This window comes from Periplaneta americana, chromosome 5 (assembly GCF_040183065.1).
Source record: "Periplaneta americana isolate PAMFEO1 chromosome 5, P.americana_PAMFEO1_priV1, whole genome shotgun sequence".
NCBI classification, from domain to species: domain Eukaryota; kingdom Metazoa; phylum Arthropoda; class Insecta; order Blattodea; family Blattidae; genus Periplaneta; species Periplaneta americana.
Window position 1 is genome coordinate 100,072,436 of NC_091121.1, and position 23,835 is coordinate 100,096,270.

Consider the following 23,835-nt stretch of genomic DNA (forward strand, 5'->3'; position numbering starts at 1 on the left):
CTTCCCTTTAAAATAATCACTTTCTTCCTAAGTTTATACAGAGACTACTAATAAGCAATTTGTCAGTTTCTAAACTACCACAAAGAAAAACTGTTTTACTAAAGAAATAAAGATTGAGAAACAAAAAAAAACCTCAATTGTAACATTGTCTTTGTGAACCAGAAATTTCGCTTTCAGGAAATGAATAAATATATTACAAACATTATTAAAGGATCAATTCCTGTAAAAGTTTTCTTTGCTGTACGTAATAGTAATTAATGTACATAAAGAATTTTTTAAAATAACGTTTAATTATGCTTACAAATATTCTGGAAGCTATTCACTTCATTTACTACGTGTTTAAACAAAAAAAAAAAAAACAAAAAAAAATAATATGGTAGTTCAAATTAGTAGGCCTATGTGCTTGAATAGTCCTTTCTTTTTTCAATCATTTATTATGTATAAACAGTTAAAGAAAGATCGTCATTTGGCTTTTTAATAAAAATACAGATCTGAAACATGTTAATCTCTCGTTATTCAATATGAACAGTGAAACAAGGTAAAATCTCAACTTATCATGCTAATATACTGGTAGAATATTAAACAGTAACCATCACTAATATTGTACCTTCAAATTTTCACAATTTAGAATTTTCACTATCTATTATCATTTTGTGTATAGGCTATTACATATTAGTAAGATAATGAATGAGTGTGCGCACGCACGCACACAACTGAGAATTAATTTTTCATCATTTGCATGATACTGTACTGATGAAATTTTAAGGTTTGAAATTCATTAGTGAGATGTTACAATATTTTATTAAGTATGATTAAACCGCAACTTGTAAAAGGAAAAAGACCAAAGGAGAAAGATTCGATCCAGTGCTGTGGATTGAGCTCGGCATAGTTCAGTGGTAGAGCACCCAGTGTGTAGAACTGGGGGTCCTGAGTTCGATCCCCGGCACTGGAGCGAATTTTTCTCCGTCATTAACAAATAATAACCAAAACAGAGAATTTCATAGGACAAAAAAATTAATCATCTTTACATATAGACCTATTGTAAATACAGTTTCTCCAGCATCATCGGTGTCTCGTGGTTTTAAAATGGAGAAGGCTGTAAATAAGCACATAATATCATCTATAAAATTGTTCGTGGCCTAGGAGATTGCATATTCATTTATTCGTTTATTCGTCTATTTATTTTCGTATGTGGATAGTTAAAACACTGAAGTTACTGGTACTTTTTATTACACTGTATTGCCCAACACTATGATGAGGAAGAACCATCACGAGTTCATCATACTGCCAACTGTGTGGCATAACTGCCACATCTTGTTACCAAATTATGTTGGTCCTTTCTGATGGAAATTTTATAAGCTTACCGAATGGGTATCAATTACGTTAACAAATAAATACTTCTTAATCTTATGACAGTGTTTCTGATAAACGGTCAATTAATGATCCATTGTATAGGGTGACAACAGACTAAACATAGTGCTCCCATTCCAGCTTAGTGCATGACTTCATGTTTCACATGCACTAACTGATAACAAGAGGCATGACAGAGAGGTAGGCCATTTTACACTTTATGACTGATCTGAAATATGCTAACATAGTACGAATACAACAATGCTATATTACACTATCTAGAATAAATCATACTTTACAGGAGGAGAATTTCACTCTTCAAGAGTTTCATGACAAGTGACTTAATCCTCACTCCAATATGACCGGTAGCAGAACTTTGTTTCTGCGCACTTTGAAATGTTTGTTGCTAGACTATAGGCTGAAAGAGAGAGAGAGAGAGAGAGAGACAGAGACAGAGACTGAGCTTCAAGACTGGAGGTTCAGCCACACTTTGTTTACATTTTCAACACTTCTTTTAATGTAAGCTACTAGATGTGAAAGATGTTGGCTGACATTACTGAATGGACAGAATAAAATTTCAAAACGTTTCATAGCAATTTCAATTAAAAACTCTATTATTTAAAAAACCCGGCATATATTTTTTTAATTTCTCTGCCTCTGAACCTTTGAAGCTAAGGTCACACAGAACACTACTCTATGTATGCTTTGTACGATTTGTTCATTATGTTCGACACATCTGGTGGTCACACTGGAAACTATCTTTTTCACGAAACTCTTCAGTCTTGTCCGCAATGTTGTGAGGTAGTATGGCCTGGGAAAATAGTAATGATTTTGACAATGATTTATTTGTTGTTACTTGCTTAAGCTTGGAAGTTACATCATCGTTCATTGGAATGCCATGTTTAGCTTTGCAATAAAATAGTCCAAGCTACCGCTGTCTTGCATAATTATCTACTGCAAATATCAATCCAGAATGTTCAAACCAATGATTTTGTAATGATGCATGCTACTGTTATAATTAATTCAACTGAAGAAGCCCTATATGCTCGGAATTTATTAATGGAATACTTTCTGTCTGATAAAGGTCGAGCAGTGGTGGAGCTTGGTTTCGTTGCACCCTCCCACTGCTTACAACATTACGCCCCCTTTAGCTCTCTCCTCCACTCAGCCCTCAGGTTATCATGGTACTTCATTGTTAAGAAATTTACACTTTTTTAATGTAGAGGATTGTATTATTTATTTTATATACAAGTATCATTTTAATACAAAAGATTAAATGCATAATGCATCTATAAAAATAACAGCATATATTTTTAAATTTCTTTACTTTATACTTTATTGCATTGTATTCTTCACCTAACATAATTAGAAACATTAAATCCAGATGTTTAAGATGAGCAAGACATGTAGCACATATGGATGAATCCAGAAATGCATGAGCGTTAGTTGAAAGACCTGAGGAAAGAGACCTTTGAGGAGGCCGAGAAGTAGATGGGAGGATAATATTAAAATAGATTTGAGGGAGGTGGGATATGATACTAGGGACTGGATTAATCTTGCTCAGGATAGGGATCAATAGCGGGCTTATGTGAGGGCGGCAATAAACCTCAGGTTCCTTAAAAGCCATTTGTAAGTAAGTAAGTATTATACTTTATTACAATATTAACTATTTTCATCTTTCACGTATCGTTTCAATATTACTAAATCTTTGTTTATTACTTCTTCACAGTTTCACATTATAAATTTATGAGCACGATCACTTGAATCTGTAACATATTTATGCATATAATTTTTCGAATGCTGGACATAAATACGTATGTTAAACGTTTTACAAATAAAGAAAATAGTATTAAATAAACCAAACTGTTTCCCCATACCTTAATTTGGTTCATTCCTTGTTAATGCAGTGTGTGCGCTTACCCTCCCTTTAACAGATACCGTCCATTACACTTTCCCTTGCTGTGGTTATGGTATGCTCTCCATCTGCCCTATGAACCCTATGATGCAAAAAGTTGGGCAAGCTTTGTATAAATTCACCGAAGCATTGCTAAATGCTTACATGGACAGCATTGTGCAGCCACAAACTCTCCTTAGCTCCCAGCTGACCACCTATTCGCACATATTAATAGCAAGAGTATCTGCCACTTATAAACAGAATTGAACTCTGCTTATAATGCTAGCGTACGAACTTCATAATTTCCAACATTTAAGCTACCGTATATTAAGAAGCATTAAACTGTGGCGCAGTTACTGCATTTTACTTAGCACAATAAGACATTATTTGTTTCAATAATTTTGAGCTTGCTTACAGTGTTTATATGGATGCTCTATTCGTTGTGCATATAAATGGAGTATCATGATTACTTGAGAAATATTTAGTGCAGCAACTTATAAAATAAGTATAGTGCTGTAGTTGGAACAAATTTTAGGGGGTACTGTTGAAATCTCCTTGATCAGACTAGACTATATAAATTTGTACTGATCTTCTTTTCCAAGGTTACTTTTTCATCATGCAATCTCCTCTGCAGGCCTCCTTCCAGATCGCAGCCACAATTTCATATAAGGCAGGAAATTAAACGCTGACATTGATGACCCAACAACACTTTTTGGAAACAAAAACCTAAAAACATCTTTTACTGGAAGAGTATTCATTTTCTTAGTGCAGATATCGTTCATTACAGTAATGCTCATTCACATTCTTCAGTTGAAATTGGAATAGAATTTATAATATGTAACTAGACTCAAGATTCATGAATGCATGAAAAGTAACAATATTTCCCTCATCTAGCAAACTGCTAGCATTAGCTACATCTGAGCGAGTTTTAAAATTAGTGAATCAGTGCAGCAGAATTCTTGAGGAGCCACATCATAAAATTAGTGTTGTGCGAAAGCATCTATGGAAGTTTTGAAATTAGCGAATCAATGTAGTAGATTTTTCGAGCCACCATGCCATAAAGTTAGTCAATTACTTATAGAAATACCACTGCGGTATACAAGTTGAAATTAACAAATCACAATTACTCCTGATATGTCAGACATGGTTTTCGATAAAAAAACGAATGAAGACATGGTTTTCGATAAAACAACGAATAACAAGTGTTTAAGCAAAGGATATGAGATGCTAGCCGCTACTTTTATGCCAGATAGGCTATCAAAATCAAAATGTTCTTGAAATAGCTAATTATCCTCCATTTCAAAGTATATAAAAGACTGCTTAAATATAATTAATATATTTTCGAGTCTATATTTTTTTCTGGTATGGTAACGGCGAGTTTTTACTTTAGAGGTATGACATACCAGCCTGTACCGACCCAACTACAGCACTGAATAAGTACAGTACATTTTGTTACATACTTACAATAAATCATTTGGTTACTGTTTTCTTTTGCAGTATCTTATATAATCTAACTGCTATCACACAAATACACTCTCTTAATAAATATAATACTGCTTATAATATTTTAGAACGATAGATTAAACATGTTACAAACTGTATTATCTTATTTAAAAAGCCATGATATTCAATATTTTTTAAAAGTATAATCAAATGTAAATCGTGACCCTGTATCCCCTATTTTTGTAGGAAAGTGTTGAAATATTCCTGAAAGAATGGTTGAACAATAATGATAAAAATTAATTTGGAAGTCTTAACAATAACAATTCCAAAACATAAGCTATACATAAATTATACTTACAATATAATACTTGAGGAAGATAAGGAGTAATGCTATGGGTATCATATACGGCTCAAAGTAGTAGCACAACACTATGAACATCACGAATGCTATGATACTACGAGGCGTCGACTCCCATTCAAAGCAACTCCTACAAACAAGAACCAACATACATGTAGCATCAATTCTGTGATTCTAACCTAGGCACTAGTGTGTAAAATAAATGATTTTAGAAGAACAGTACACAATGCACTCGCTATATCTGCTTGTTCACATATAGCTATGGCTTGGGCCAGTCAAATGGAGTTACTCGTAGTTATTTGTTAATATTCCAGAGAGAAAAATTCCTTTTAATTTAAAATTAAGGCAGATCTAACACTCGAAACGTCGTGTTTTCTGTATTCCACCAACAATGAAAAAGTCAAATCTGAACCTTTCCTTCTCAATAACATATCACTGCCTCCTTTCTACTTTACACTGAAATGCCCATTTTTATCTTGCTTCCAATACCAAAGAAATAAAGATAAGGGACTTTATTCACAAACGTAAAGTGTATGAGGGATTAAGTTTGTAACAAAAAATCACAAACTTCCATGTGAGCCCCTTTGGTGGCACGATGGATGTCTAGTCTGTATTCGATTACCGTCCACATCTGCTCCAATATGCTCAGAGAGATGGTACCAATGGCTTTCACAATCCGGGCATGGAGGTCTCGAAGGTCCCCACACTTTAATGGTGTACACCCTGTCCTTCATATAGCACCCAAAAAAAAAAAAAATCCTGCGGCCTGATGTCAGGAGAACGTGGAGTCCAATTCAGGGGTCCATCTCGTCCTATCCAATACCCTGGGAATGTGCTACACACTTCCAGCACCATCTTGTTGAAACTACAACCTGGAGAAAGGCTTGCAGCTGCAGCATGTGCAGATAGGTCGTTCTTCTGACAATCTTCTCTAATCATGTTCCTCCGTGTGGAAGTCATTGGTACCATTCCTAGATATCCTTTGTGTCAACGCAGGGACTAACATGGTAGTGTGTTTTTTTGTTACAAACTTAATACGTCATACGACTTATATCTGTGAATAAAATTCCTTTGCCTTTATTACTTTGGTATTAAGAGCAAAATAAAAATAATAGAGCATTTCGGTGTAGACACCCTGTATAACATAATTAGGTTTCTATTATATCACTTCATCATATCTACTTTAAATATAACATCATCACGTTTCTATTATTTTCAGACCGATGTTAAATGGAGTTTAAGTGGAAATAGGTACTAATACGATTATTCTCAAATCATACCGGTATTTACTTATATGTCAACCAATTTTACTGCGGAAATATTTATGGATATCATTACGAGAAGTGCCTAATATATATCTATGTGAAATTCATAAAACTTTGTACGATGATAGGCCTACAGAATCAAGATGTATATATAACATTTAGTTAATATTATATATCCATGTGTAATAAATGAAAACTAACGATACAATGCGAAAAATAATCAGAATTCAGTTTGTCTCGTAAGATATTATTTTAAAATGTTATAAAATTTTTAGATCAAGAACACAGTTATTTCATGTAACATGTGAAAAATAACATAAATAACTGTATGAAATGAAAACATTAAAAAAACTGTAGCAAAAAGAAAGATGAGTGGTAAGATAAATAAAAGAGGATTAAGTCTGAAATGCGAAAACACCAAAAAAAGAACTCTCTTTAAAAGAAGGAAAAGGAAGTTAATGAAAAGGAAATGAGAAATTAATCTATCAGGTCACATGTGTACTATTATAGTTTGTGGGCTATTTTACACTACTGTAATGTATCAAATGAGCTATTCAACAAAAATAGAGATGTAATATGACAATATGAATTTATTATTTTATGAATATCTAAAATCTATCAAATCAAAACTTATTTGATTAATATGATGCACTGCGAAATTATAATAAAACGTCTTAAGAAATTACAAATTGTTTTAAAATTACAGATATACAGTAGTTGTTTCAGCATGTTTCAAACACAGCTTTGTGAAATGTATCTAAAATGACCGGTTTCTTAAATGTCCTATGACAATGCTGTTTAGATGTATAACCTAAATTTAATGAGAAAGAGATTTTTAGATAATTCCAGTTGCTGAAATCACTGTAAGTACCACTGTTACTTTGTTTCTATTCATTTTCTTGTCTCTTCTTTAAGTTGGGATCTATTTTGCAATTTTTTAGAATGTTTCATATATTTTTTAAGGCATCACTATAGTTTAATTGATAATGAAAGTACACACAGTCACATTCAATAATATCAATTTTGGGTAGTATCCAAGGAAGAGTCGTTGTTTTCTCGATCAAGAAGTTTAATGACATAATAGGCCTACATGACGTCACATATGTCTGCATATTACAAGTACGAAAAACTGTTTTAATAAGAATGTGGCAATTTAACTTACCTTAATAAGATTAATAGAATATTAAAGGTAGTAGTGTAATGAATCGATTTAATATAGTATGTGTACAGTAAGACAATAAAATTGATAAGTTAGTGAATAAATGTAGCAATGCCATCATTCGGATATTTATCATATTAATTCATTGTAGGCTACAATGTAAGTTAATGAATTCAGTTCTATTATATAGCTACACTACTGTCCGTGAAAATTGCAACACCATGAAGGAATCATGAGAACTGTATCAAATTTATTTTACATATTGCTAATATTGATGTACACAAATGATTAACGTTTCAATCCAATACACATGAATACACATGAGTACATCAGTATTCTGTGAAACCTCGAGCTGCAATCAGAGCTGCTATACGTCGTGGCATTGAATCAAAGAGGCCTTGAATCTTTTCCTGGGAAATGCCCTTCCAGGCTGCTTGTATATGTACCCACAGTTCATTGCAGCTGGCTGCTGGAGGTTGTTGACGGACTACTTGTCGACCAACCATATCCCATACATTTTCAATAGGCGACATAGGTGACGGGAAGGCCACTGAAGAAGCTGAATCTGCTCTGCGTTGAAGAGAGCTTGAACATTCGTGACAACATGTGGTCGGGCATTGTCTTGCTGGAATATAGCGTCAGAGGTGCGCTGAAGGAAGGGTATGACTTCTGCCACTACAACGTCCTCGATGTACAGGTTGCTGTTGAGTGATACCCAATGGTACCCCACATCATCATGCCTGGTGTTCAGCCAGTATGACGTTGGACAATACAGTCTGGATGATACCGCTGACCATGATATCGTGTAATGCGTATACAACCATCATTGTAGTCTAAGTTGAAATGGGATTCGTCCGAAAACACCACGTGTTGCCAATCTGCATGCCACTCTGAGTGTTCACGAGGCCTTTGTAGCCTGAGACGTTGATGATATAGGGTCAATGGAATCCACCGGAAAGGAGTGCATGCAACCAGCCCTCTGCAAAGCAGACGTCGTCGAACAGTGGAAGCAGACAATGCTACACCTGTTATAGTGCTCCACAGTTGTGCTAACACTTGTGATGAAGCAAACGATCTGTTACTACCATGCAGACGAGATGTCTGTCATCCCGTGGTGCTGTCACAGATCGTGATCCACTTCCCGATTTTCGATGTGTCCGATTCTCTTCAGTCCACTGCTTCCACACTCGCATCACTGTGGTGGCATGATGTCCCACATGAGCAGCAATATCACAATACGAAAATCCACCTTCACGCAGACCAATCATTCATCCCCATTCAAACTCTGTTGTTTGTTTATACTGCGCCCTTTTAGCACGACTAGGCATAGCGACTTTTAGAGAAAGGTATACTGCCTGTTGTCTCTAATACACTGCTCGTCTGGCTCCACAACAGCCCTCTATTTATGCGCCTACCACGACAGTTCAGAGGGCACTGCTGGGTTCAGGAATGCAAAATCATTTTGAAATTCTAATCACTTACTTGTCATACCCTGCGTTATATTTAGTATAATTTTCACATGTTTATCTACGTTCTTTCATAGTGTTGCACTTTTTACAAACAGTAGTGTAATAATAAATTCATATATTTAATACCTTTGGAAGTATTTGATTTTAACTGTGTGTAAGTATAATTTTTAAGGGCTTGTTCATCAACGGATTTATAGTATAATGACTATGATAGTGGTTCATTAAATGAAGGTCCTAAGATCGAATCCTGGCATATTGAAAGGTAGGTCATGTATTCCAATTTAATTTGAAGTAGTTAGTAGAATGAAGTAGGTAGAGGGAGAAAGAGAGAAGTAGAGGAAAATTATGAGGAAGGGAGTGCAGTGAAGTGGTGTAGGGTGGGAGAAAGAAAAGCAGGTGTAGCTACTGCTCCAGATTAAATTAATATTTTGAAGTATTACCATCATGCTTGACGTCATATATCGCGTCATTGATATCCTATTGGTCTAAAAAAGCAGTGACTGATTCTTGGACTACTTTATGTCCTTATGTTTTAATCACCTTATTTAGTTTTTGAGAAATCTTACATTACAATATAAAAGAATGTAGGAAATAAATAAGAACACACTTACTGAATAAATTTGCCAAGATCAATAAAAAACATAATGATTGCTTTCAGCCTCATTACATTTCTTACAAATACTTGACGTTTGAATTTGATTTCAGTCTGCATATATTTCTCCTCTTTTGGATTCAATGTGCGGATGCAGGCACGAATCTGTAAGAAAAAGATATTATGAAAACATCGAAACGATGAATGAATAACATATGTACAATAAGTTACGATCCACTGTTGTTGTTGTTGTTGTTGTCATTGTGGTCATAGTTGTGGTCATGGTTGTGGTTGTGGTCATGGCTGTGGTGGTGGTGGTGGTGGTAGTCATAGTAGTAGTCGTCATAATAGTAGTATCTAATGCCCAGGCATTTGGATATTCTCCAGTTGCCTTCTCGTTTCCCAGTATAATGATGGTTCTGAGTTCAGTCCCTATATTTTAAGGCAGAACACCTCTGCAAGTGATCTCTATTCATGTGAAATCTTACGGCCCATAAATAGATTGTTTATGTGAGCTGCAGGCAATCATGGCTGGTCACTAAAAGGAACATTGCAACTGCAACATGACAGGGGAAGTCTGGAACAGTTTGTTTTTGTTTTAGAGGTACACACCACTATTTATATGGATAACACTAAGCTGTATTATTCAATGTAATACTGTCTATAATTCAGATACACCGAATTGAACTGTTTTACTTCGTTGCTAGAAATTAAAGCTGTCAATTGACTAAAAATTTTGATCAGTTAACCATTTGCATTTAATTAATTATCTACCGGTTAATCAAATTTTGATCGATTTTAAATTATGTTTGTAAGTTTGAACAAAACCACTTAATAACATTTTATAATACTGTAGCTCCTAATTCCATATGCCATTAAAAAATACACATATTCACAAAAATTTTTAAACTGATTGATGTTTATCGCAAATATTTATTAAGAAGCAAATGACAGTCATGATTTTTACAAGAAGTTTGGAAGAAACAAAACTTAAAAAAAAAAATGTATTAAGATTTAAACAGGAGAGTTTGCCTTTAAATAATGTTTATTCACGTCAATTTATTTATGTCATTTGATAGTACTTTGTACTTACATTTTTATCTAACAGTATCCTTCATAAATAGTTCATTCATGTATGCTGATTTAAAAATCAAACATTTGTAAACATTTATACAAATCGCAACAATAATTTCAACAATAATTTATGACGTAAACATCAGTTGAAGAAATTATTTATTTTTACATTTTGAAATAAAGTTTGAAAATGAGATTACTGCACATCCTAACAAAAATTACGGGAATGCCGGACACCTATTGTATGCCAAAGAAAAGGGGACTGCATTGCTTTTTACAGGACATATGATAAGTTTATCTATACTACAGATTAATGACTAACATTTATTACAAGACGTCTGTATAGAGTATATGAGGCCATAATACATACATGAACAAGAAGTGTGCAGACTGTGTTTACAATTCAGCATATTATTTAAACATCTTAAATCTGATTAGTGTAATATGTAGCTAGTCAGCGATTTATGCAATGGAGGGGGAAAGGAACTGGCCACCCTACCCCATTATCTCCTCGCCTAGTTGCCTCATAAGTAGTGCCTTGTTGGTATCACTTGTGAGATTCAGACCTGTCTTCGGACAGTTGACTAAATAACAAACAACAACACAGAATTAAAAAAAGACGTAATTCATACTTCATTCATATTTTTTGGATTAAAACAAATCATTCGATAAGACCAGCGATGGGGAAAAGTAGCACAGTGTGTTCCCTTCCCCTCAATCATAGTTGAACCCCTCCCACTGCTAGCTAGCAGACTACTCATTCCTATATCTGTTTCCGTCCACATTGCGACCACTCTGTCACAACAAGTCTGCGAGTATCAGTGGTGGAATCATGTCCCACAGCAAAGTAAAAAGATACATTACAAAGACGAATGGGAGTATAAGTGGTACTTTTGTGTTCCTCCTCAAAATATGTGCTTCAGTGGCTGGCCATGATAATATCTTTGAAAAATATTGGAGTGCAAGGGGTCAAATGACTTTATTGTCAAACGCCTGGCATTAGAAAACAACAACAACTTTTGTGTTCCTCGAAATAACAAAGCATTGTGTTTGTTGTGCAACAAGAAGATATTCTGCTCCTTGTTTAGTGTGTTCCGGTATTTTAAATCCCTCCATGAACAGAATTATAGTGAGTAGAATTTGGCAGATAATATGTGATTTTGTATTTATATCGTGGTGACATTGTTATAACAGAAATCCTGATATTACAGTATCGTGACTATTTTGTGTAGTCGTTTTTATTATTATTATTATTATTATTATTATTATTATTATTATTATTATTATTATTATTATAATATTGTTGTTTCTTTTGTAACATTATTTATAGGATATATTTGTTAATTATTCGTGCTATCAGTTCATCTGCTGCAAGGAAAGTATTTGCATTGTATTTACTTTGTTCATTACTCATTTGAGCTGTTTACCAAATGAAGTAACACAATTATTATTTTCGTTCTATTTATGTAAATAAATTTTAATTACTAAAATGTAAACGCTTGTTTCGTTCTATTCACATTTATCAGCACCCTATTAGTTTAGGTCAGGAGTATAACAAAACTATTACATTGCGTTTCTACTGGGTTTCACCACTGCACAGCTTTGGACTTGCCTTGTAAACAATCAAACCCGGAAAAGACGAAATATGCCTGACCTTGCTGTTCTAGATGTGGAGTAAGTTGCTGATTATGTTCGTTCCACCCCTTTTCCCCATCGCTGGATAAGACCATCAAACAAAAACTGTGAAAAAATTATGCCGGAAAAGGACTACCAATATCACATGATTCAGATAATAAAGAATCTGTACGACGAAACATTAATTTATATAGACAATGGAACTTTTAAGTTCCAGATTTGATACATATTAATCAAGCAGTCTCTCCAAAATCTCCAACCCTTTTTAACATTTATATAGACAATGCTTTAGCAGAATGATGTCACGTAAATCAAATTTTAAATTAGAAAAATGGACATTAAATACTACACTATTTAATGATGGCAAATCTCTTATAGCACACATAAAACGATCTGCAATCAGCTGCAAACCTCTTATAAGCTGCATCTACACGGTTCAATTTTCCATGCATGTACCGGTACGCATGTAATCTGGGAAGAATATTGAAAGAATCAAGTTTAAAACGCATGTTCAATTTAAGATGCACGAAGATTTTGTGTCACATGATGCGCCATTTTGAACATCATCTTCACTAAGTAAATATATTAATTAATATTAAATATCAATCTTGAATTCATTGTTTGAATGCATAAAGTTGAAAGAAAAGTTGACCCATGTAGATGCACCTATACAACACAAATATAATCTGCACATACCCGTAAATAAATCAAACTTAAGGCATTTCATGGAAATACACAGTGACTAATCAAATTATTGAACAAGTTAAGGGGACAGGAGCTATTAAAATAATTTGACTAGGCTAAATATGACAAATTTTATTTTTATTGTCAAAAAATCGTTTCATCTATGTAAATATCATTAAAGAAAAGCACATTTTGATATGATACCAAAGAGCTGATCTGTTATCATTTTTAAGTGGTCATTCGTGCTGTTGGAACATGTAACTGTAGAAACTTATCTCATCTTTGCAGAACAAAATCTTCTACATTTTTAAATTTTCACTAAAGTCTCAAGATTCAAAAATTGACTAAAGTCTCATTTTATAAACCTATGGATCAACAATTGGCTCTCTTCTGACAAAGGAAAAATTTTACAGTCTGTACAAAAGAAACCAAAGGACCTGGAAATGTACAAAAACTTGCCAGACATGTTCAAATATTTTTAAGAAGAGTCAGAATAGGTCACATTGTCACACAATTGTACCTACACTGATTTCACATTTCTGATAATCCTACTTGTCTGTGGTGTAATAATCATGATGAAGATCTGGAACACATTCTTCTATACTGTCCAATCATAAACAACAAAAGAAGTAAATAAAAATCATCAGTACCAGGTGTAGAAGACACAGCCCTACAGCATATATTGACTACACCCCAACTCTGGCTACTAGCAACAGGCATCTATAATGAACACCGTTCAAAATACCCCTTATTTCTCATGAAAATCAAAAACTGAACAGACTATAGTGGACTTTATGTTGTCAGCAAACAGCTGGATACATTAAGAAGATAGATTTCAATTTTCAAAATGCATTAACTCTGGTACTATTAAAGATATTAACTTGAAACTTGCAAACGTCACTTAATGAACAGTTCCAAGTGAGGAAATACTCATATGTTCATTTTCGTATGAAATAGAAATTATTAAGATATTAGAAGATACACCCTGATTTTGTTATGCGGCTCATAAGATCTCATTTCGGCCCTAGAATATAAAATTATATTATCGAAACAGGTTATAAAGGCACCCTAATCTCTAACTATACATCTCATTCACCCTCACTTGCGGTGTCAGAACTGAAATTTCCAGTCAACTAGGTCTGAGTTGGTGTCAGAACATTGGCAATGATAATGTCTTGTTATCTCCTTTCATCAGAAATGACTGGTAAATTCTCGATAGCTCAGTGGTAGAGCGCCTGACCGGAGAACAGGAAGTCGCAGGTTCGATTCCCGCTCGAGGTTGTGAAATTTTTCTTTCATACCACGGCATGATTGTGACTATAATAGTATTTAAATTCATTAATATGTCACATCAACGGAGGTGTATACGTCACCAAACATCGTAAGATGAAGATTACATTTGTAATGTTTCTTTCAACCCATAAGCAGTGTTGACTAGATCAGACGCTATGGACAGTACTCTATAACAGAGTCGCCAGTATGAAAGGATAATTCCAAGCCTTTGGCGTGAGACGAACTCGATAGCTCAGTGGTAGAGCGCCTGACCGGAGAACAGGAAGTCGCAGGTTCGATTCCCGCTCGAGGTTGTGAAATTTTTCTTTCATACCATGGCATGATTGTGACTATAATAGTATTTAAATTCATTTCTTTCAGTTTATTTAAAGACGTGTGATTATTAATTATTGTTGTCAAACACGGATATAAAATTATGTATAAAAAGAGTGCAAAGACGAGGAAACACGAATTAATTAGCAATGGCCGTTTCTGTTAATGGTATTTCATAGCATAAATAGAGCATTCATTTAAATTTGTATAAGTCTCGGTGTTTGCGTGCGAATATAATATGCCATCGAATATAGCCTAATACGCATTCCAGTTTTTAGGACATTATGCCCAAGAGGTGCATATTATGATTGCTTAAATACAGGTATATCATGAAGAGGTAAACTTAATTTATACTCAAGACTCTAGCTTGTGTTGTCACTCCAATGTCAGGAACATTACAGTATACTTACAGGATTCCAAAGCACAGTCATTTCCAAGAGTATCTGTGGACAATTGCCCTTTGCTCGTCCATGCAGCTTCTTATCCTTGAGGGAATACCACTTCTTTTCACCATTACGAATTCTTAGCAAAGGAATAGCCACTTTCCCTAGGAACTCCACCTTGTGATCTCTGTCTTCATCATAAACTGTCACCTCTAGGACTGAGTTTATATCCTTAACATTGCTGCCAAAAATAAATCATGCATCAGTAACTGGTTTTCATGAAGCATTGTACAGTTTTTTTGTGGTTGTATTGCTATTAATGCAATAGCAACAGACAACAGACTGCCTCTAGTACCAAATTCACACCATATTCATAGCGATATGGTTTGTAACTGGAATAATTATTGTATAATGAAATTTAAAAAACTTACATTTTAATTTAAAATAATGACATACTTTCAACTAAATTGGAAAAGCCTATCTTCATGTAAACAGTTTATTAATAATTTCGTTGTGTGTGTGTGTGTGTGTGCGTGCGTGTGTGCACAGAAGTGTGAAGGCCCACTTCCACTTAGCAAAATCGAATCGAACAGAATTTCCCTTCACAATGTATTTAAATGGAAGATAGCAGAAAGCAGCGTGTCGAATCAAACAGAACTGAATCAAATCAAACAGAATTTCTCTTCACAATGTATTTAAATGGGAGATAGCAGAAAGTAGCGTGTCGAATCAAACAGAACTGAATCAAATCAAACAGAATTTCTCTTCATAATGTATTTAAATGGAATATAGCAGAAAGCAGCATGTCGAATTGAATGGAACTGAATCAAATCGAACAGAATTTCTCTTCACAATGTATTTAAATGGAAGACAGCAGAAAGCATCATGTCAAATCAAACGGAACTGAATTGAATCAAACAGAATTTCTCTTCACAATGTATTTAAATAGAAGATAGCAGAAAGCACCATGTCGAATCGAATGGAACTGAATCAAATCGAACAAAATTTCTCTTCACAATGTATTTAAATGGAAGATAGCTGAAAGCAGCATGTCAAGTCGAACAGAACTGAATCAATTCGAATAGAATTTATGAGCTAGAATTTTATTCCACTCTCTGAGCAGAATTTCTTGTATTGGGTATGATCATATGTTCTCGTGAAGCCTTCGTGAGAAAACAAATGAGCCATTTTCATTATTATGCTTCCATGGTGAATTCAAATCATCTGAATACACTTTTCGTATCCAGTACGATCTGTGTTTTCATGTAAGTTTCAATACGAATTGAGATCGATTTCGATTCGTAAGTTTTCATACAAAATTTTTCAACATTCTTATGTTGGTTAACTTTGGTTTACATTGGCCACCCTGTACAGAACAAACTGACAATGGACGCGAAATTTGATTAAGTCGTATCTTAATGGCTATTATTATTAACATTGGTCTTATATCTGGTCATATAGATGTTAATACCAGTGATCGGTTAATTACAAAAACAAAGAAATATGAAAGTAACAAAAGTAGGCCTATTGATGCGGTTGACTCTTGGGCTTATGAATTCCACCTGTTGGAGTGTGACTTCAAGAGTATCCAACCCCTCAACTGAAGTTGATGGCGACTTCCAAGAAAATCGTTCAGTAATTCAACATATTCATACTCCTTACGCTCTGCACCACTCTTTTTGTTTTCTTTTCGACACGTGCTCGAAGCCGATTTCATACTTTTCTATTTGTTTTTAATCTATTCAGCACTTTTGGAAGTTTAACCCCTTTTCTTTCTTCATGTACCTAGATTTCAGCATTTTTAAATCGCTTTCCATCAAACAATTTGTGGATCTGATTTCTACAAAAGATTTCTAACAAGATCATTATTTCTTCTGTTGTCCATATATTTCTGCTGCAGTGACATTGTCAAAGCTCCTTGCCTCCTTCTTTGAAACCTTCTAAATTAGGTGCATTAATAATCGGAACATCTGAACATATTTGGTCATGCTCAGAAAAAGAATAACGATTGTTGAGCATAAAGCATATTCAGTTCGATTTCAATATGGTAGATGTTTACATGCCGAAAATTTTGCAGCAATTTCGATCTGATCCTACTATCTAGCAGGATCGAATTTGAGATTCAGTTCAAACTGAATCCCCATTTCCATTAAGTACTCAGTACGGAAAGTTTGCTTAGATTGATCTGAATTCCCCATGGAAATGTAGTACATTTTTGGTATCGTAATTTGTTTATTGAAAGTTATTGCTGAAATAGTACATATAAAGAAAAAATTAATACATTTTGTTCAGAATTAGCCACTACCAGTATTACATGAAAAAAATACAAAAGTACTTACTGTAATAATTGTGTCTGTGATAATGCTTGAAGCGAATTAAGTAAATTAATGGAAATATCATGTAAAAATTAAAATCCAAAGAAGCGCAAAAGAACAAAATTTTGTTCCATCTCTCAGAAGATACTCAAATAAAGTTGGAAAAATTGCATGAATCCTGCATTCCCTTTTTTTGTTTTGGATATTTATTTCTTCTGTTTTCACCTCTTCACATAATGTGCTAAGGCTATCAAATGTGATTCAATTTACTACACTGTAACACGTATCAATTTGGTTCTATTCGATTCCACTAAATGTGAGTAGCAGCAGATGGTTCGTTTTGATCCTGCAAAGTGTGGGTGGGATTTGAGACACTTTTGTAATTTCTTACTGTATCAAAACTTTTCCGTCATATTGTTAAAGCAATGATATGTGCAAATATTATAAAGATATATATTCATATAAATGTATGTTTAGATACAATCAAGTAAAATGATTTACTATACAACAGTCAGTTAATGTAACAATATAAAACCATAAACAGACATCTTCTGTTAAAATACAGTACCGGTCCAGTACTTAAATATAGCATTCAAACACCATTACATAAAACTCACGCTCGAAATTACAACATATCATGCAAATAAAATAATAAATAAAACGAACACATAAATATCAATGATAGCATGCAATAAAATTAGATATAGTGACACGTGCAAACATAGCAAAAAATTTCTGAAGTGTAATAGCAAACGTACAATGTGAAAATCTTCTGCCACGATGGTGTTAGGGTCTTGTATTCTGTTTGTGTCTGAAGACGAGAATTCACCAGTTCCAACACACAGAAGGGATCCGACTTGCCCCCCAAGTCCGCTGCTGCTAGCCCTTGCGCTCGAAACACCTTCACAGTCAGGTGACCCACATCACGAAGGTTTTGGAGACTATGAAGGAGGGCCTACACATGGGAAGTGTGAATGTATTACTGCTATTGTGGCAACTTCAACACAAAGAAAGAGGTATAAGATTTTAGAATTTGAATTTCTCCCATTTTTATTCTTCTCAAGTTGTTTATAAAGGTGCAGACATGTAACACCAATCTACCAAAGAAGGTGATGCAAAACTACAACAAAAACACAGATTATGTTATATCGGAACTTCAAACATAATTACTACAACATCCAGAAACATTTGCTCAAATACTAAGAACTCCAAATGGTAATTGACTTCCTATATAAAAAGTCATGAATTTATAAATGTAATGATTTATAAAAATAAAATTATACTAACAACATAATGTGATTAAGGTAAATGCAACTGGTATACAATATACATTTTATTAAATGGAATATGTTATAAAATTAACACATCAAATTGGTGATATCGGTGTGAGAGAGTACATAATCCAATGCAACAAATTTAAGCTCATACTTCAAGTTTCTTTATTTTCATCTTTTTTTTTTTTTTTCCAGAAATAATATTCATGGTATCTAATCGACTACAGAGACATTTCAAAATGGTGAACTTAGATATTTTTAAGACGAACATAATTTAGATTCCTTCAACAATATAAAGTTATCGAACATTTTAAGGTACTACTTCACTAAAAAATAAACAACATTTGAAGAATTTTCAGGAACTTAAATACAAACTAATGGCATAGCTACAGTCAAATATCTCACTCTGCCCCTACGTTTCAATAAAAGCAGGAGGCTGAATATAGGTTTATAATATTAATTTAGGCAGTAAAACTACATTTATAAGCTTTTTACGGGGATCTGAAGAAAAACATTTAACTGAGAAAAATGTACAACTAAAATGATATGTATTTAATAATATCTGAAATAGTATTTTAATAACATGTGATTATTTGACAAAAATGTCAGTTATTTTGGACTGCTTAATCCTAAGGAAAACCATGTCTTCAAACTGTATTAAGTGATCCATAATTTGTTCCGTTACATCATGATGTGTTACGAAATGTTTCACTGTTTCTATTAAAAGCAGTAACAATGACATTAAAGGACACAAGACAGTTAGAAGGAAGCATGGGTAGCTTCAAATTTCTACTAATTTCTAAGTAGGTCACACCTTAACAATGAAAATACTATATTTCTGCCAGGAACTAAGAAAAAAAATGGAGTGTGAAAAATTAAGTAAAAAAAAAATGTACCTATAAAATAAGTTTTACTGTAATAGTCTAGTTTCATTATAAAGACAAGAGAAATTAAAACCATTAAATCGAAACCAAATTGAAACAAAATTACTTTGTGGTATATGACCCCAAGATTTTGTAGGATCACAGTTCAATGTGTTGCAATTTTTTATGTAATTAAAATGACATATAATACCATTAAAATGTTTTTTCTAGTCTTCTCCCTTTCCCCCTTTTTCTTTGTAAGAATTAGATTAAAAGACTTCGAAAATGGTGCACATTGCCTGTAATTACATACTAAACTAATGTTACCAGGCATCCTCGTTTTCCAGGGATAGTCCCCGAATTTTGCTTTTTGTCTCCAAACAAAATTCGTCCCCAGAATGTCCTCAAATTTAATAATTTGTCCCCAGATATGCCGGGATTTTAAGTGTTAATTATTATAATTTTATGAAAGTGCTGTTAAATATCTCAGTATCTTGAGTATTTATTCACAAGATAAGCTAACTGTGGGATGTATACTGCTAAGATGTCTTCCAGAAAGAGAGAAATTTGAAGAGACAGTCCAATATTTTTCTTCCACTGTAGATAGACTTGATGTGGATGAAATAATTTATTTCATAAAATTTCTTCCTTGAAGAAATAATTATGTGACTTCAGAGAAAATAGCAAAGTGGAATGAAGAAAATGCTGACCTTTGCTCAAAATGGAGTGAATTTTTTTTTAATTTTCTCTAAGAAAATGATTTTCTATTCACAACTACAGAAGTTGATTGAAATATCTGCGTGCCTTCTGGAAGCAATGCTTGCGTAATTAGAATGAGTACAGATTTTAATTTTTTAGGGAGTGTAAAAATACTACAAGTGAATGACAAACTAACAGAAAAGTTATAAGTAGTTACTTCATATATGCCGATATCTGTCCCCGAAAACTGTGAAAAACATCTGGTAACCTTATACTAAACAATGGAAGGGTACAGTGGAAAAACGATGAATGTCATGTTTCTGTTAAGAGTGAGATAATGATCTAATTCAGAATATTACTGCAAAATTTAGTGCTGTTTCTAATAAAATGAAGGGAAGTATGACTGTATCCATGGTGATAATTCTCCTTTTTACCAGTATTGATAACAACAACACTAAAGCTTGTAGTCATCTATTGAATTAGATAATGATATTACCCACAACAGAATTGTGACATTCATCTTTTTTCTTGTATACCCTTCAATTAGTTCTTTCATGTAATGATGTTACTGCATGACGAATGTCTTAGAATACTACATAATCAAAACATATAACAGCATATTTAACACTACTGTAGAAAGAGTCATAAGCAAGGGAATAATACAAACACATGCACTGATACTAAATTTGGAAAGGAAAGTGACAATAAGGCTACTAAAAACTGATCAGAGAACAGGACTTCAGAGAGTGGCGTCATTAAAACTTAATGATGGAAATGCTGTGACTGAGAAACTGATATATTGTATATTGGCCACGTGGAGAAGAGGATTGGAACTCAGATGTTAGTTTTTTCCTCTATTTGAACTTGTATGATTTGTAACAGCACATTCATAATATCACAGGACAAAAGTAAATACATTAAAGAAACCAAGAAGGAAATTCTAAATAAGATTGCGCAAAAATTATTATTAATTATAAAACCAAAATGGTGATTTTTTTTTCATTAATTTTTTTACTTTTGGAATAACTTCAGGACGAATTTTGTTTGCACTGTCCTTGATATTTCATGATATGGTCGTTGGATGTGGAATAATAGAACCTGCACCCACCTTACCATAAGTAGCTTCAATGTCAATCTTACCAGTAATCCTACCTATGATTAAGCACATCTTATTATACAGTATTGTAAAAATTTTAAGTAAAGTGAACATGTAGATTTGGTTTGCTTTTATTAAATACGGTGACTGAGATAGATTATGTCTGCTTTTGAAGAAATTTGGGACACACCACAAAATCTCTGTTCTTTTATGCAATCATATATTTACTAAGCTACATTAAACATTTTCATTACTGATATAATGAGTTTGACAACAAAACTGTTGAATAACATTATTGATAATATAAAGCATCAGTGGCGGCTGGTGGTTTGAAAATATGGTGGTGTACAATGGATATCGAAGAGGAGTTAAACATACTTTACTTTAAAGTTTAAAACCGTGTATACCTGAGGGTGTATACATATAAAGCTAATTTATATGCAATTAATAAGTAAAATGACTAAATACAAGCATACCTATTTATACAGAAGTTCAAAAGTGGAAGGGGTAGCGGGTGGAGCTCTCTTTATTGCGATTTACCCTCATGAAAAACATTTGAGCACAGAAACGTCATCAGAATGCTACCAAGTTCCAAGTGCAACGTTTTCATTTGTAAAATTCAAATGCAGCTTTCGTAGGCTGTCGGGAGATAGCAGCACTTATTGTCAAAATGACAACTCTTAGAACTTTAAAACAAAATACAAGCTCCTTTATGTATTGTGCCGTTTGTGTGCATGTAGGTTGAGAAAGTAATATGCGAAATATGCGACTGTTCCTTGCACAAGTCGAATGAATACATTTTTCATGCTTATTACTTCGGAAAAATGTCTAGTTGAAACAGATTATTTTCCCAGTGAATTTAGTTTCTTCTGCACTGAAGTTGGTGTCCATGTCAGGGAGTGCGACAAACTGTTCTCAAAGAGGAAAGCAGTAGACCATGCCTCTAACCCCCTGTCCCCGCATTAGCCGGACATCTCAATAAACTACCTTCCCTAGGTTTTCAACATCTTTGCAAACCAAGAGGCTCGGAGGCTCCTGCAGACGTACAAAACAAGACGCCAGCTGCAGATAGTCATGAATGAAAATTGTAAAATAAAATTATATTTTTAAAAGTAACAAAGCCGGGAGATTAGGAACATTACTGGGGGGTGTGCAAACCTGTAACCCGCTTGAGAAGCCGCCACTGTAAAGCATTATTTAATTTAATGAAATGCATTATTTAAAAATTGTATTTCCTTATTTTAATGCTCAAATACTTCCTGCTTTTCGTGCTATCTGAAATAAAAACAAAATGGTAACCTCCTTAGGTAGGTTGTTTTGAGTATCAGACGTTAAAATGTGATGTAACTGCAGTGCAACAACTTCAAGTGTTCACAACCGAGTAAAAGCTTCAACCAATCAGTTATAAGTACTTGACTATGTGCTCTTCGAGCAAATCATTACCCAGCTGTCTTCTTCACAACTGAAGACTGATTGGTGAGCTTCGGTCGGTTGTTTTCATGAGAATGCAGAGGTATAGTATAATATAGCATAAATTGACTGAGTTTGACTGAACTAATAACAAACACGAAAGTTAAGTTGTTGCCTTTATATTTTTCTTACAGGAGTGAGAAACTGTTTGGCAAACCTTTCCCTCATTTTGAAAAGTAGGTATTTTTCATATTAAACATGTGTTGTATTTAGGGATTTCTAAAGGAATTTAATAATGGCAGTAATAGGAAACATTTTCTGAAAGTTCAAACATTTAGTCACCAGAGCTTGTTCAGTCACCTTTGGTTCCGGAAATGTACTTTTCCCTAGTTTGCAAAAATGCTGCAGAAACTCATTTCTAAACTGAGATTATTTTCAACAGTGAAATTATTATGAAGGTGAAAACATAATAAAAATGTAAATATGGATTCTCTCTTATTCTGTTATTATTCTGTCTTTGCTAGATTGCCATTTTAGACAACTAATTCCATCCAATTTGACTTGCATAGAATGTTCCTAAAATTCCCTGCCTTAGATCAAATGCAATAAATTCCTTCCTACTTCTAGACAAATTTATTTTTCCTTAACTATACTAACTATTTAAAAAACAGAATTTGTTATTCTTACATACTTATCAGCATTAACTTACATATCGGTTTTCCAAATTTTCCCGTTCACGAGGGTTCTCTTCGTAAGTTGTTAGGTCAGAAATAGTTTCTGATGCTGTAGTGCCACTGATAGTGAGCAACAGAAAGATGGAGCCTGCTCCTTCTTCCAGATCTTGCCATATTCGATGAGTTTTTTCTCGTTCCAGACGAGATAAATCAATCGTGCACCTGTAAATAAATTAAATACAGAGTAATTTCTGTTGATATAGAGATTAAAAATACCTATTTTAAATATAAAAAAAATATTAATGAAGCCAAACAATATCCATATACAAAATGGAAGACATTTTGGTGAAAGTTATCGTTCAGAATAACAATTTCTTTATGTACAGTATACGTTATTTTTTTTTATAATACATGATTATTAAAAAAAAATACATTTCCAACATCCCTAATACCAAAGAAAGTGGTTTTCAGCATGTTTCTTGTCTGAGTATATCAATTTCTTCTAAACCATAAGTTGAAATATGACCACTTTGGCTCAGAATTTAATGAGCAGAGAAGTAAATTGATGCACTTAAAAGAATAGCAACAAAGAA

The 23,835-nt window shown here is 33.7% G+C and overlaps 1 protein-coding gene across 7 annotated transcripts in view; it reads right to left on the reverse strand.

The window, feature by feature from the left end:
• The window catches only part of Mctp (multiple C2 domain and transmembrane region protein), a 1,238,231-nt gene that overhangs the window by 50,504 nt on the left and 1,163,892 nt on the right, over window positions 1–23,835 (reverse strand). For all 7 annotated transcript variants that reach the window (XM_069826339.1, XM_069826342.1, XM_069826343.1 and 4 more), the window contains 5 exons: window positions 23,278–23,464; window positions 17,985–18,181; window positions 14,939–15,152; window positions 9,550–9,695; window positions 5,046–5,175 (listed from right to left, as the gene is read on the reverse strand). In XM_069826339.1, the coding sequence (XP_069682440.1) occupies window positions 5,046–5,175; window positions 9,550–9,695; window positions 14,939–15,152; window positions 17,985–18,181; window positions 23,278–23,464 (874 nt within the window). The remainder of the gene's footprint in view (window positions 1–5,045; window positions 5,176–9,549; window positions 9,696–14,938; window positions 15,153–17,984; window positions 18,182–23,277; window positions 23,465–23,835) is intronic.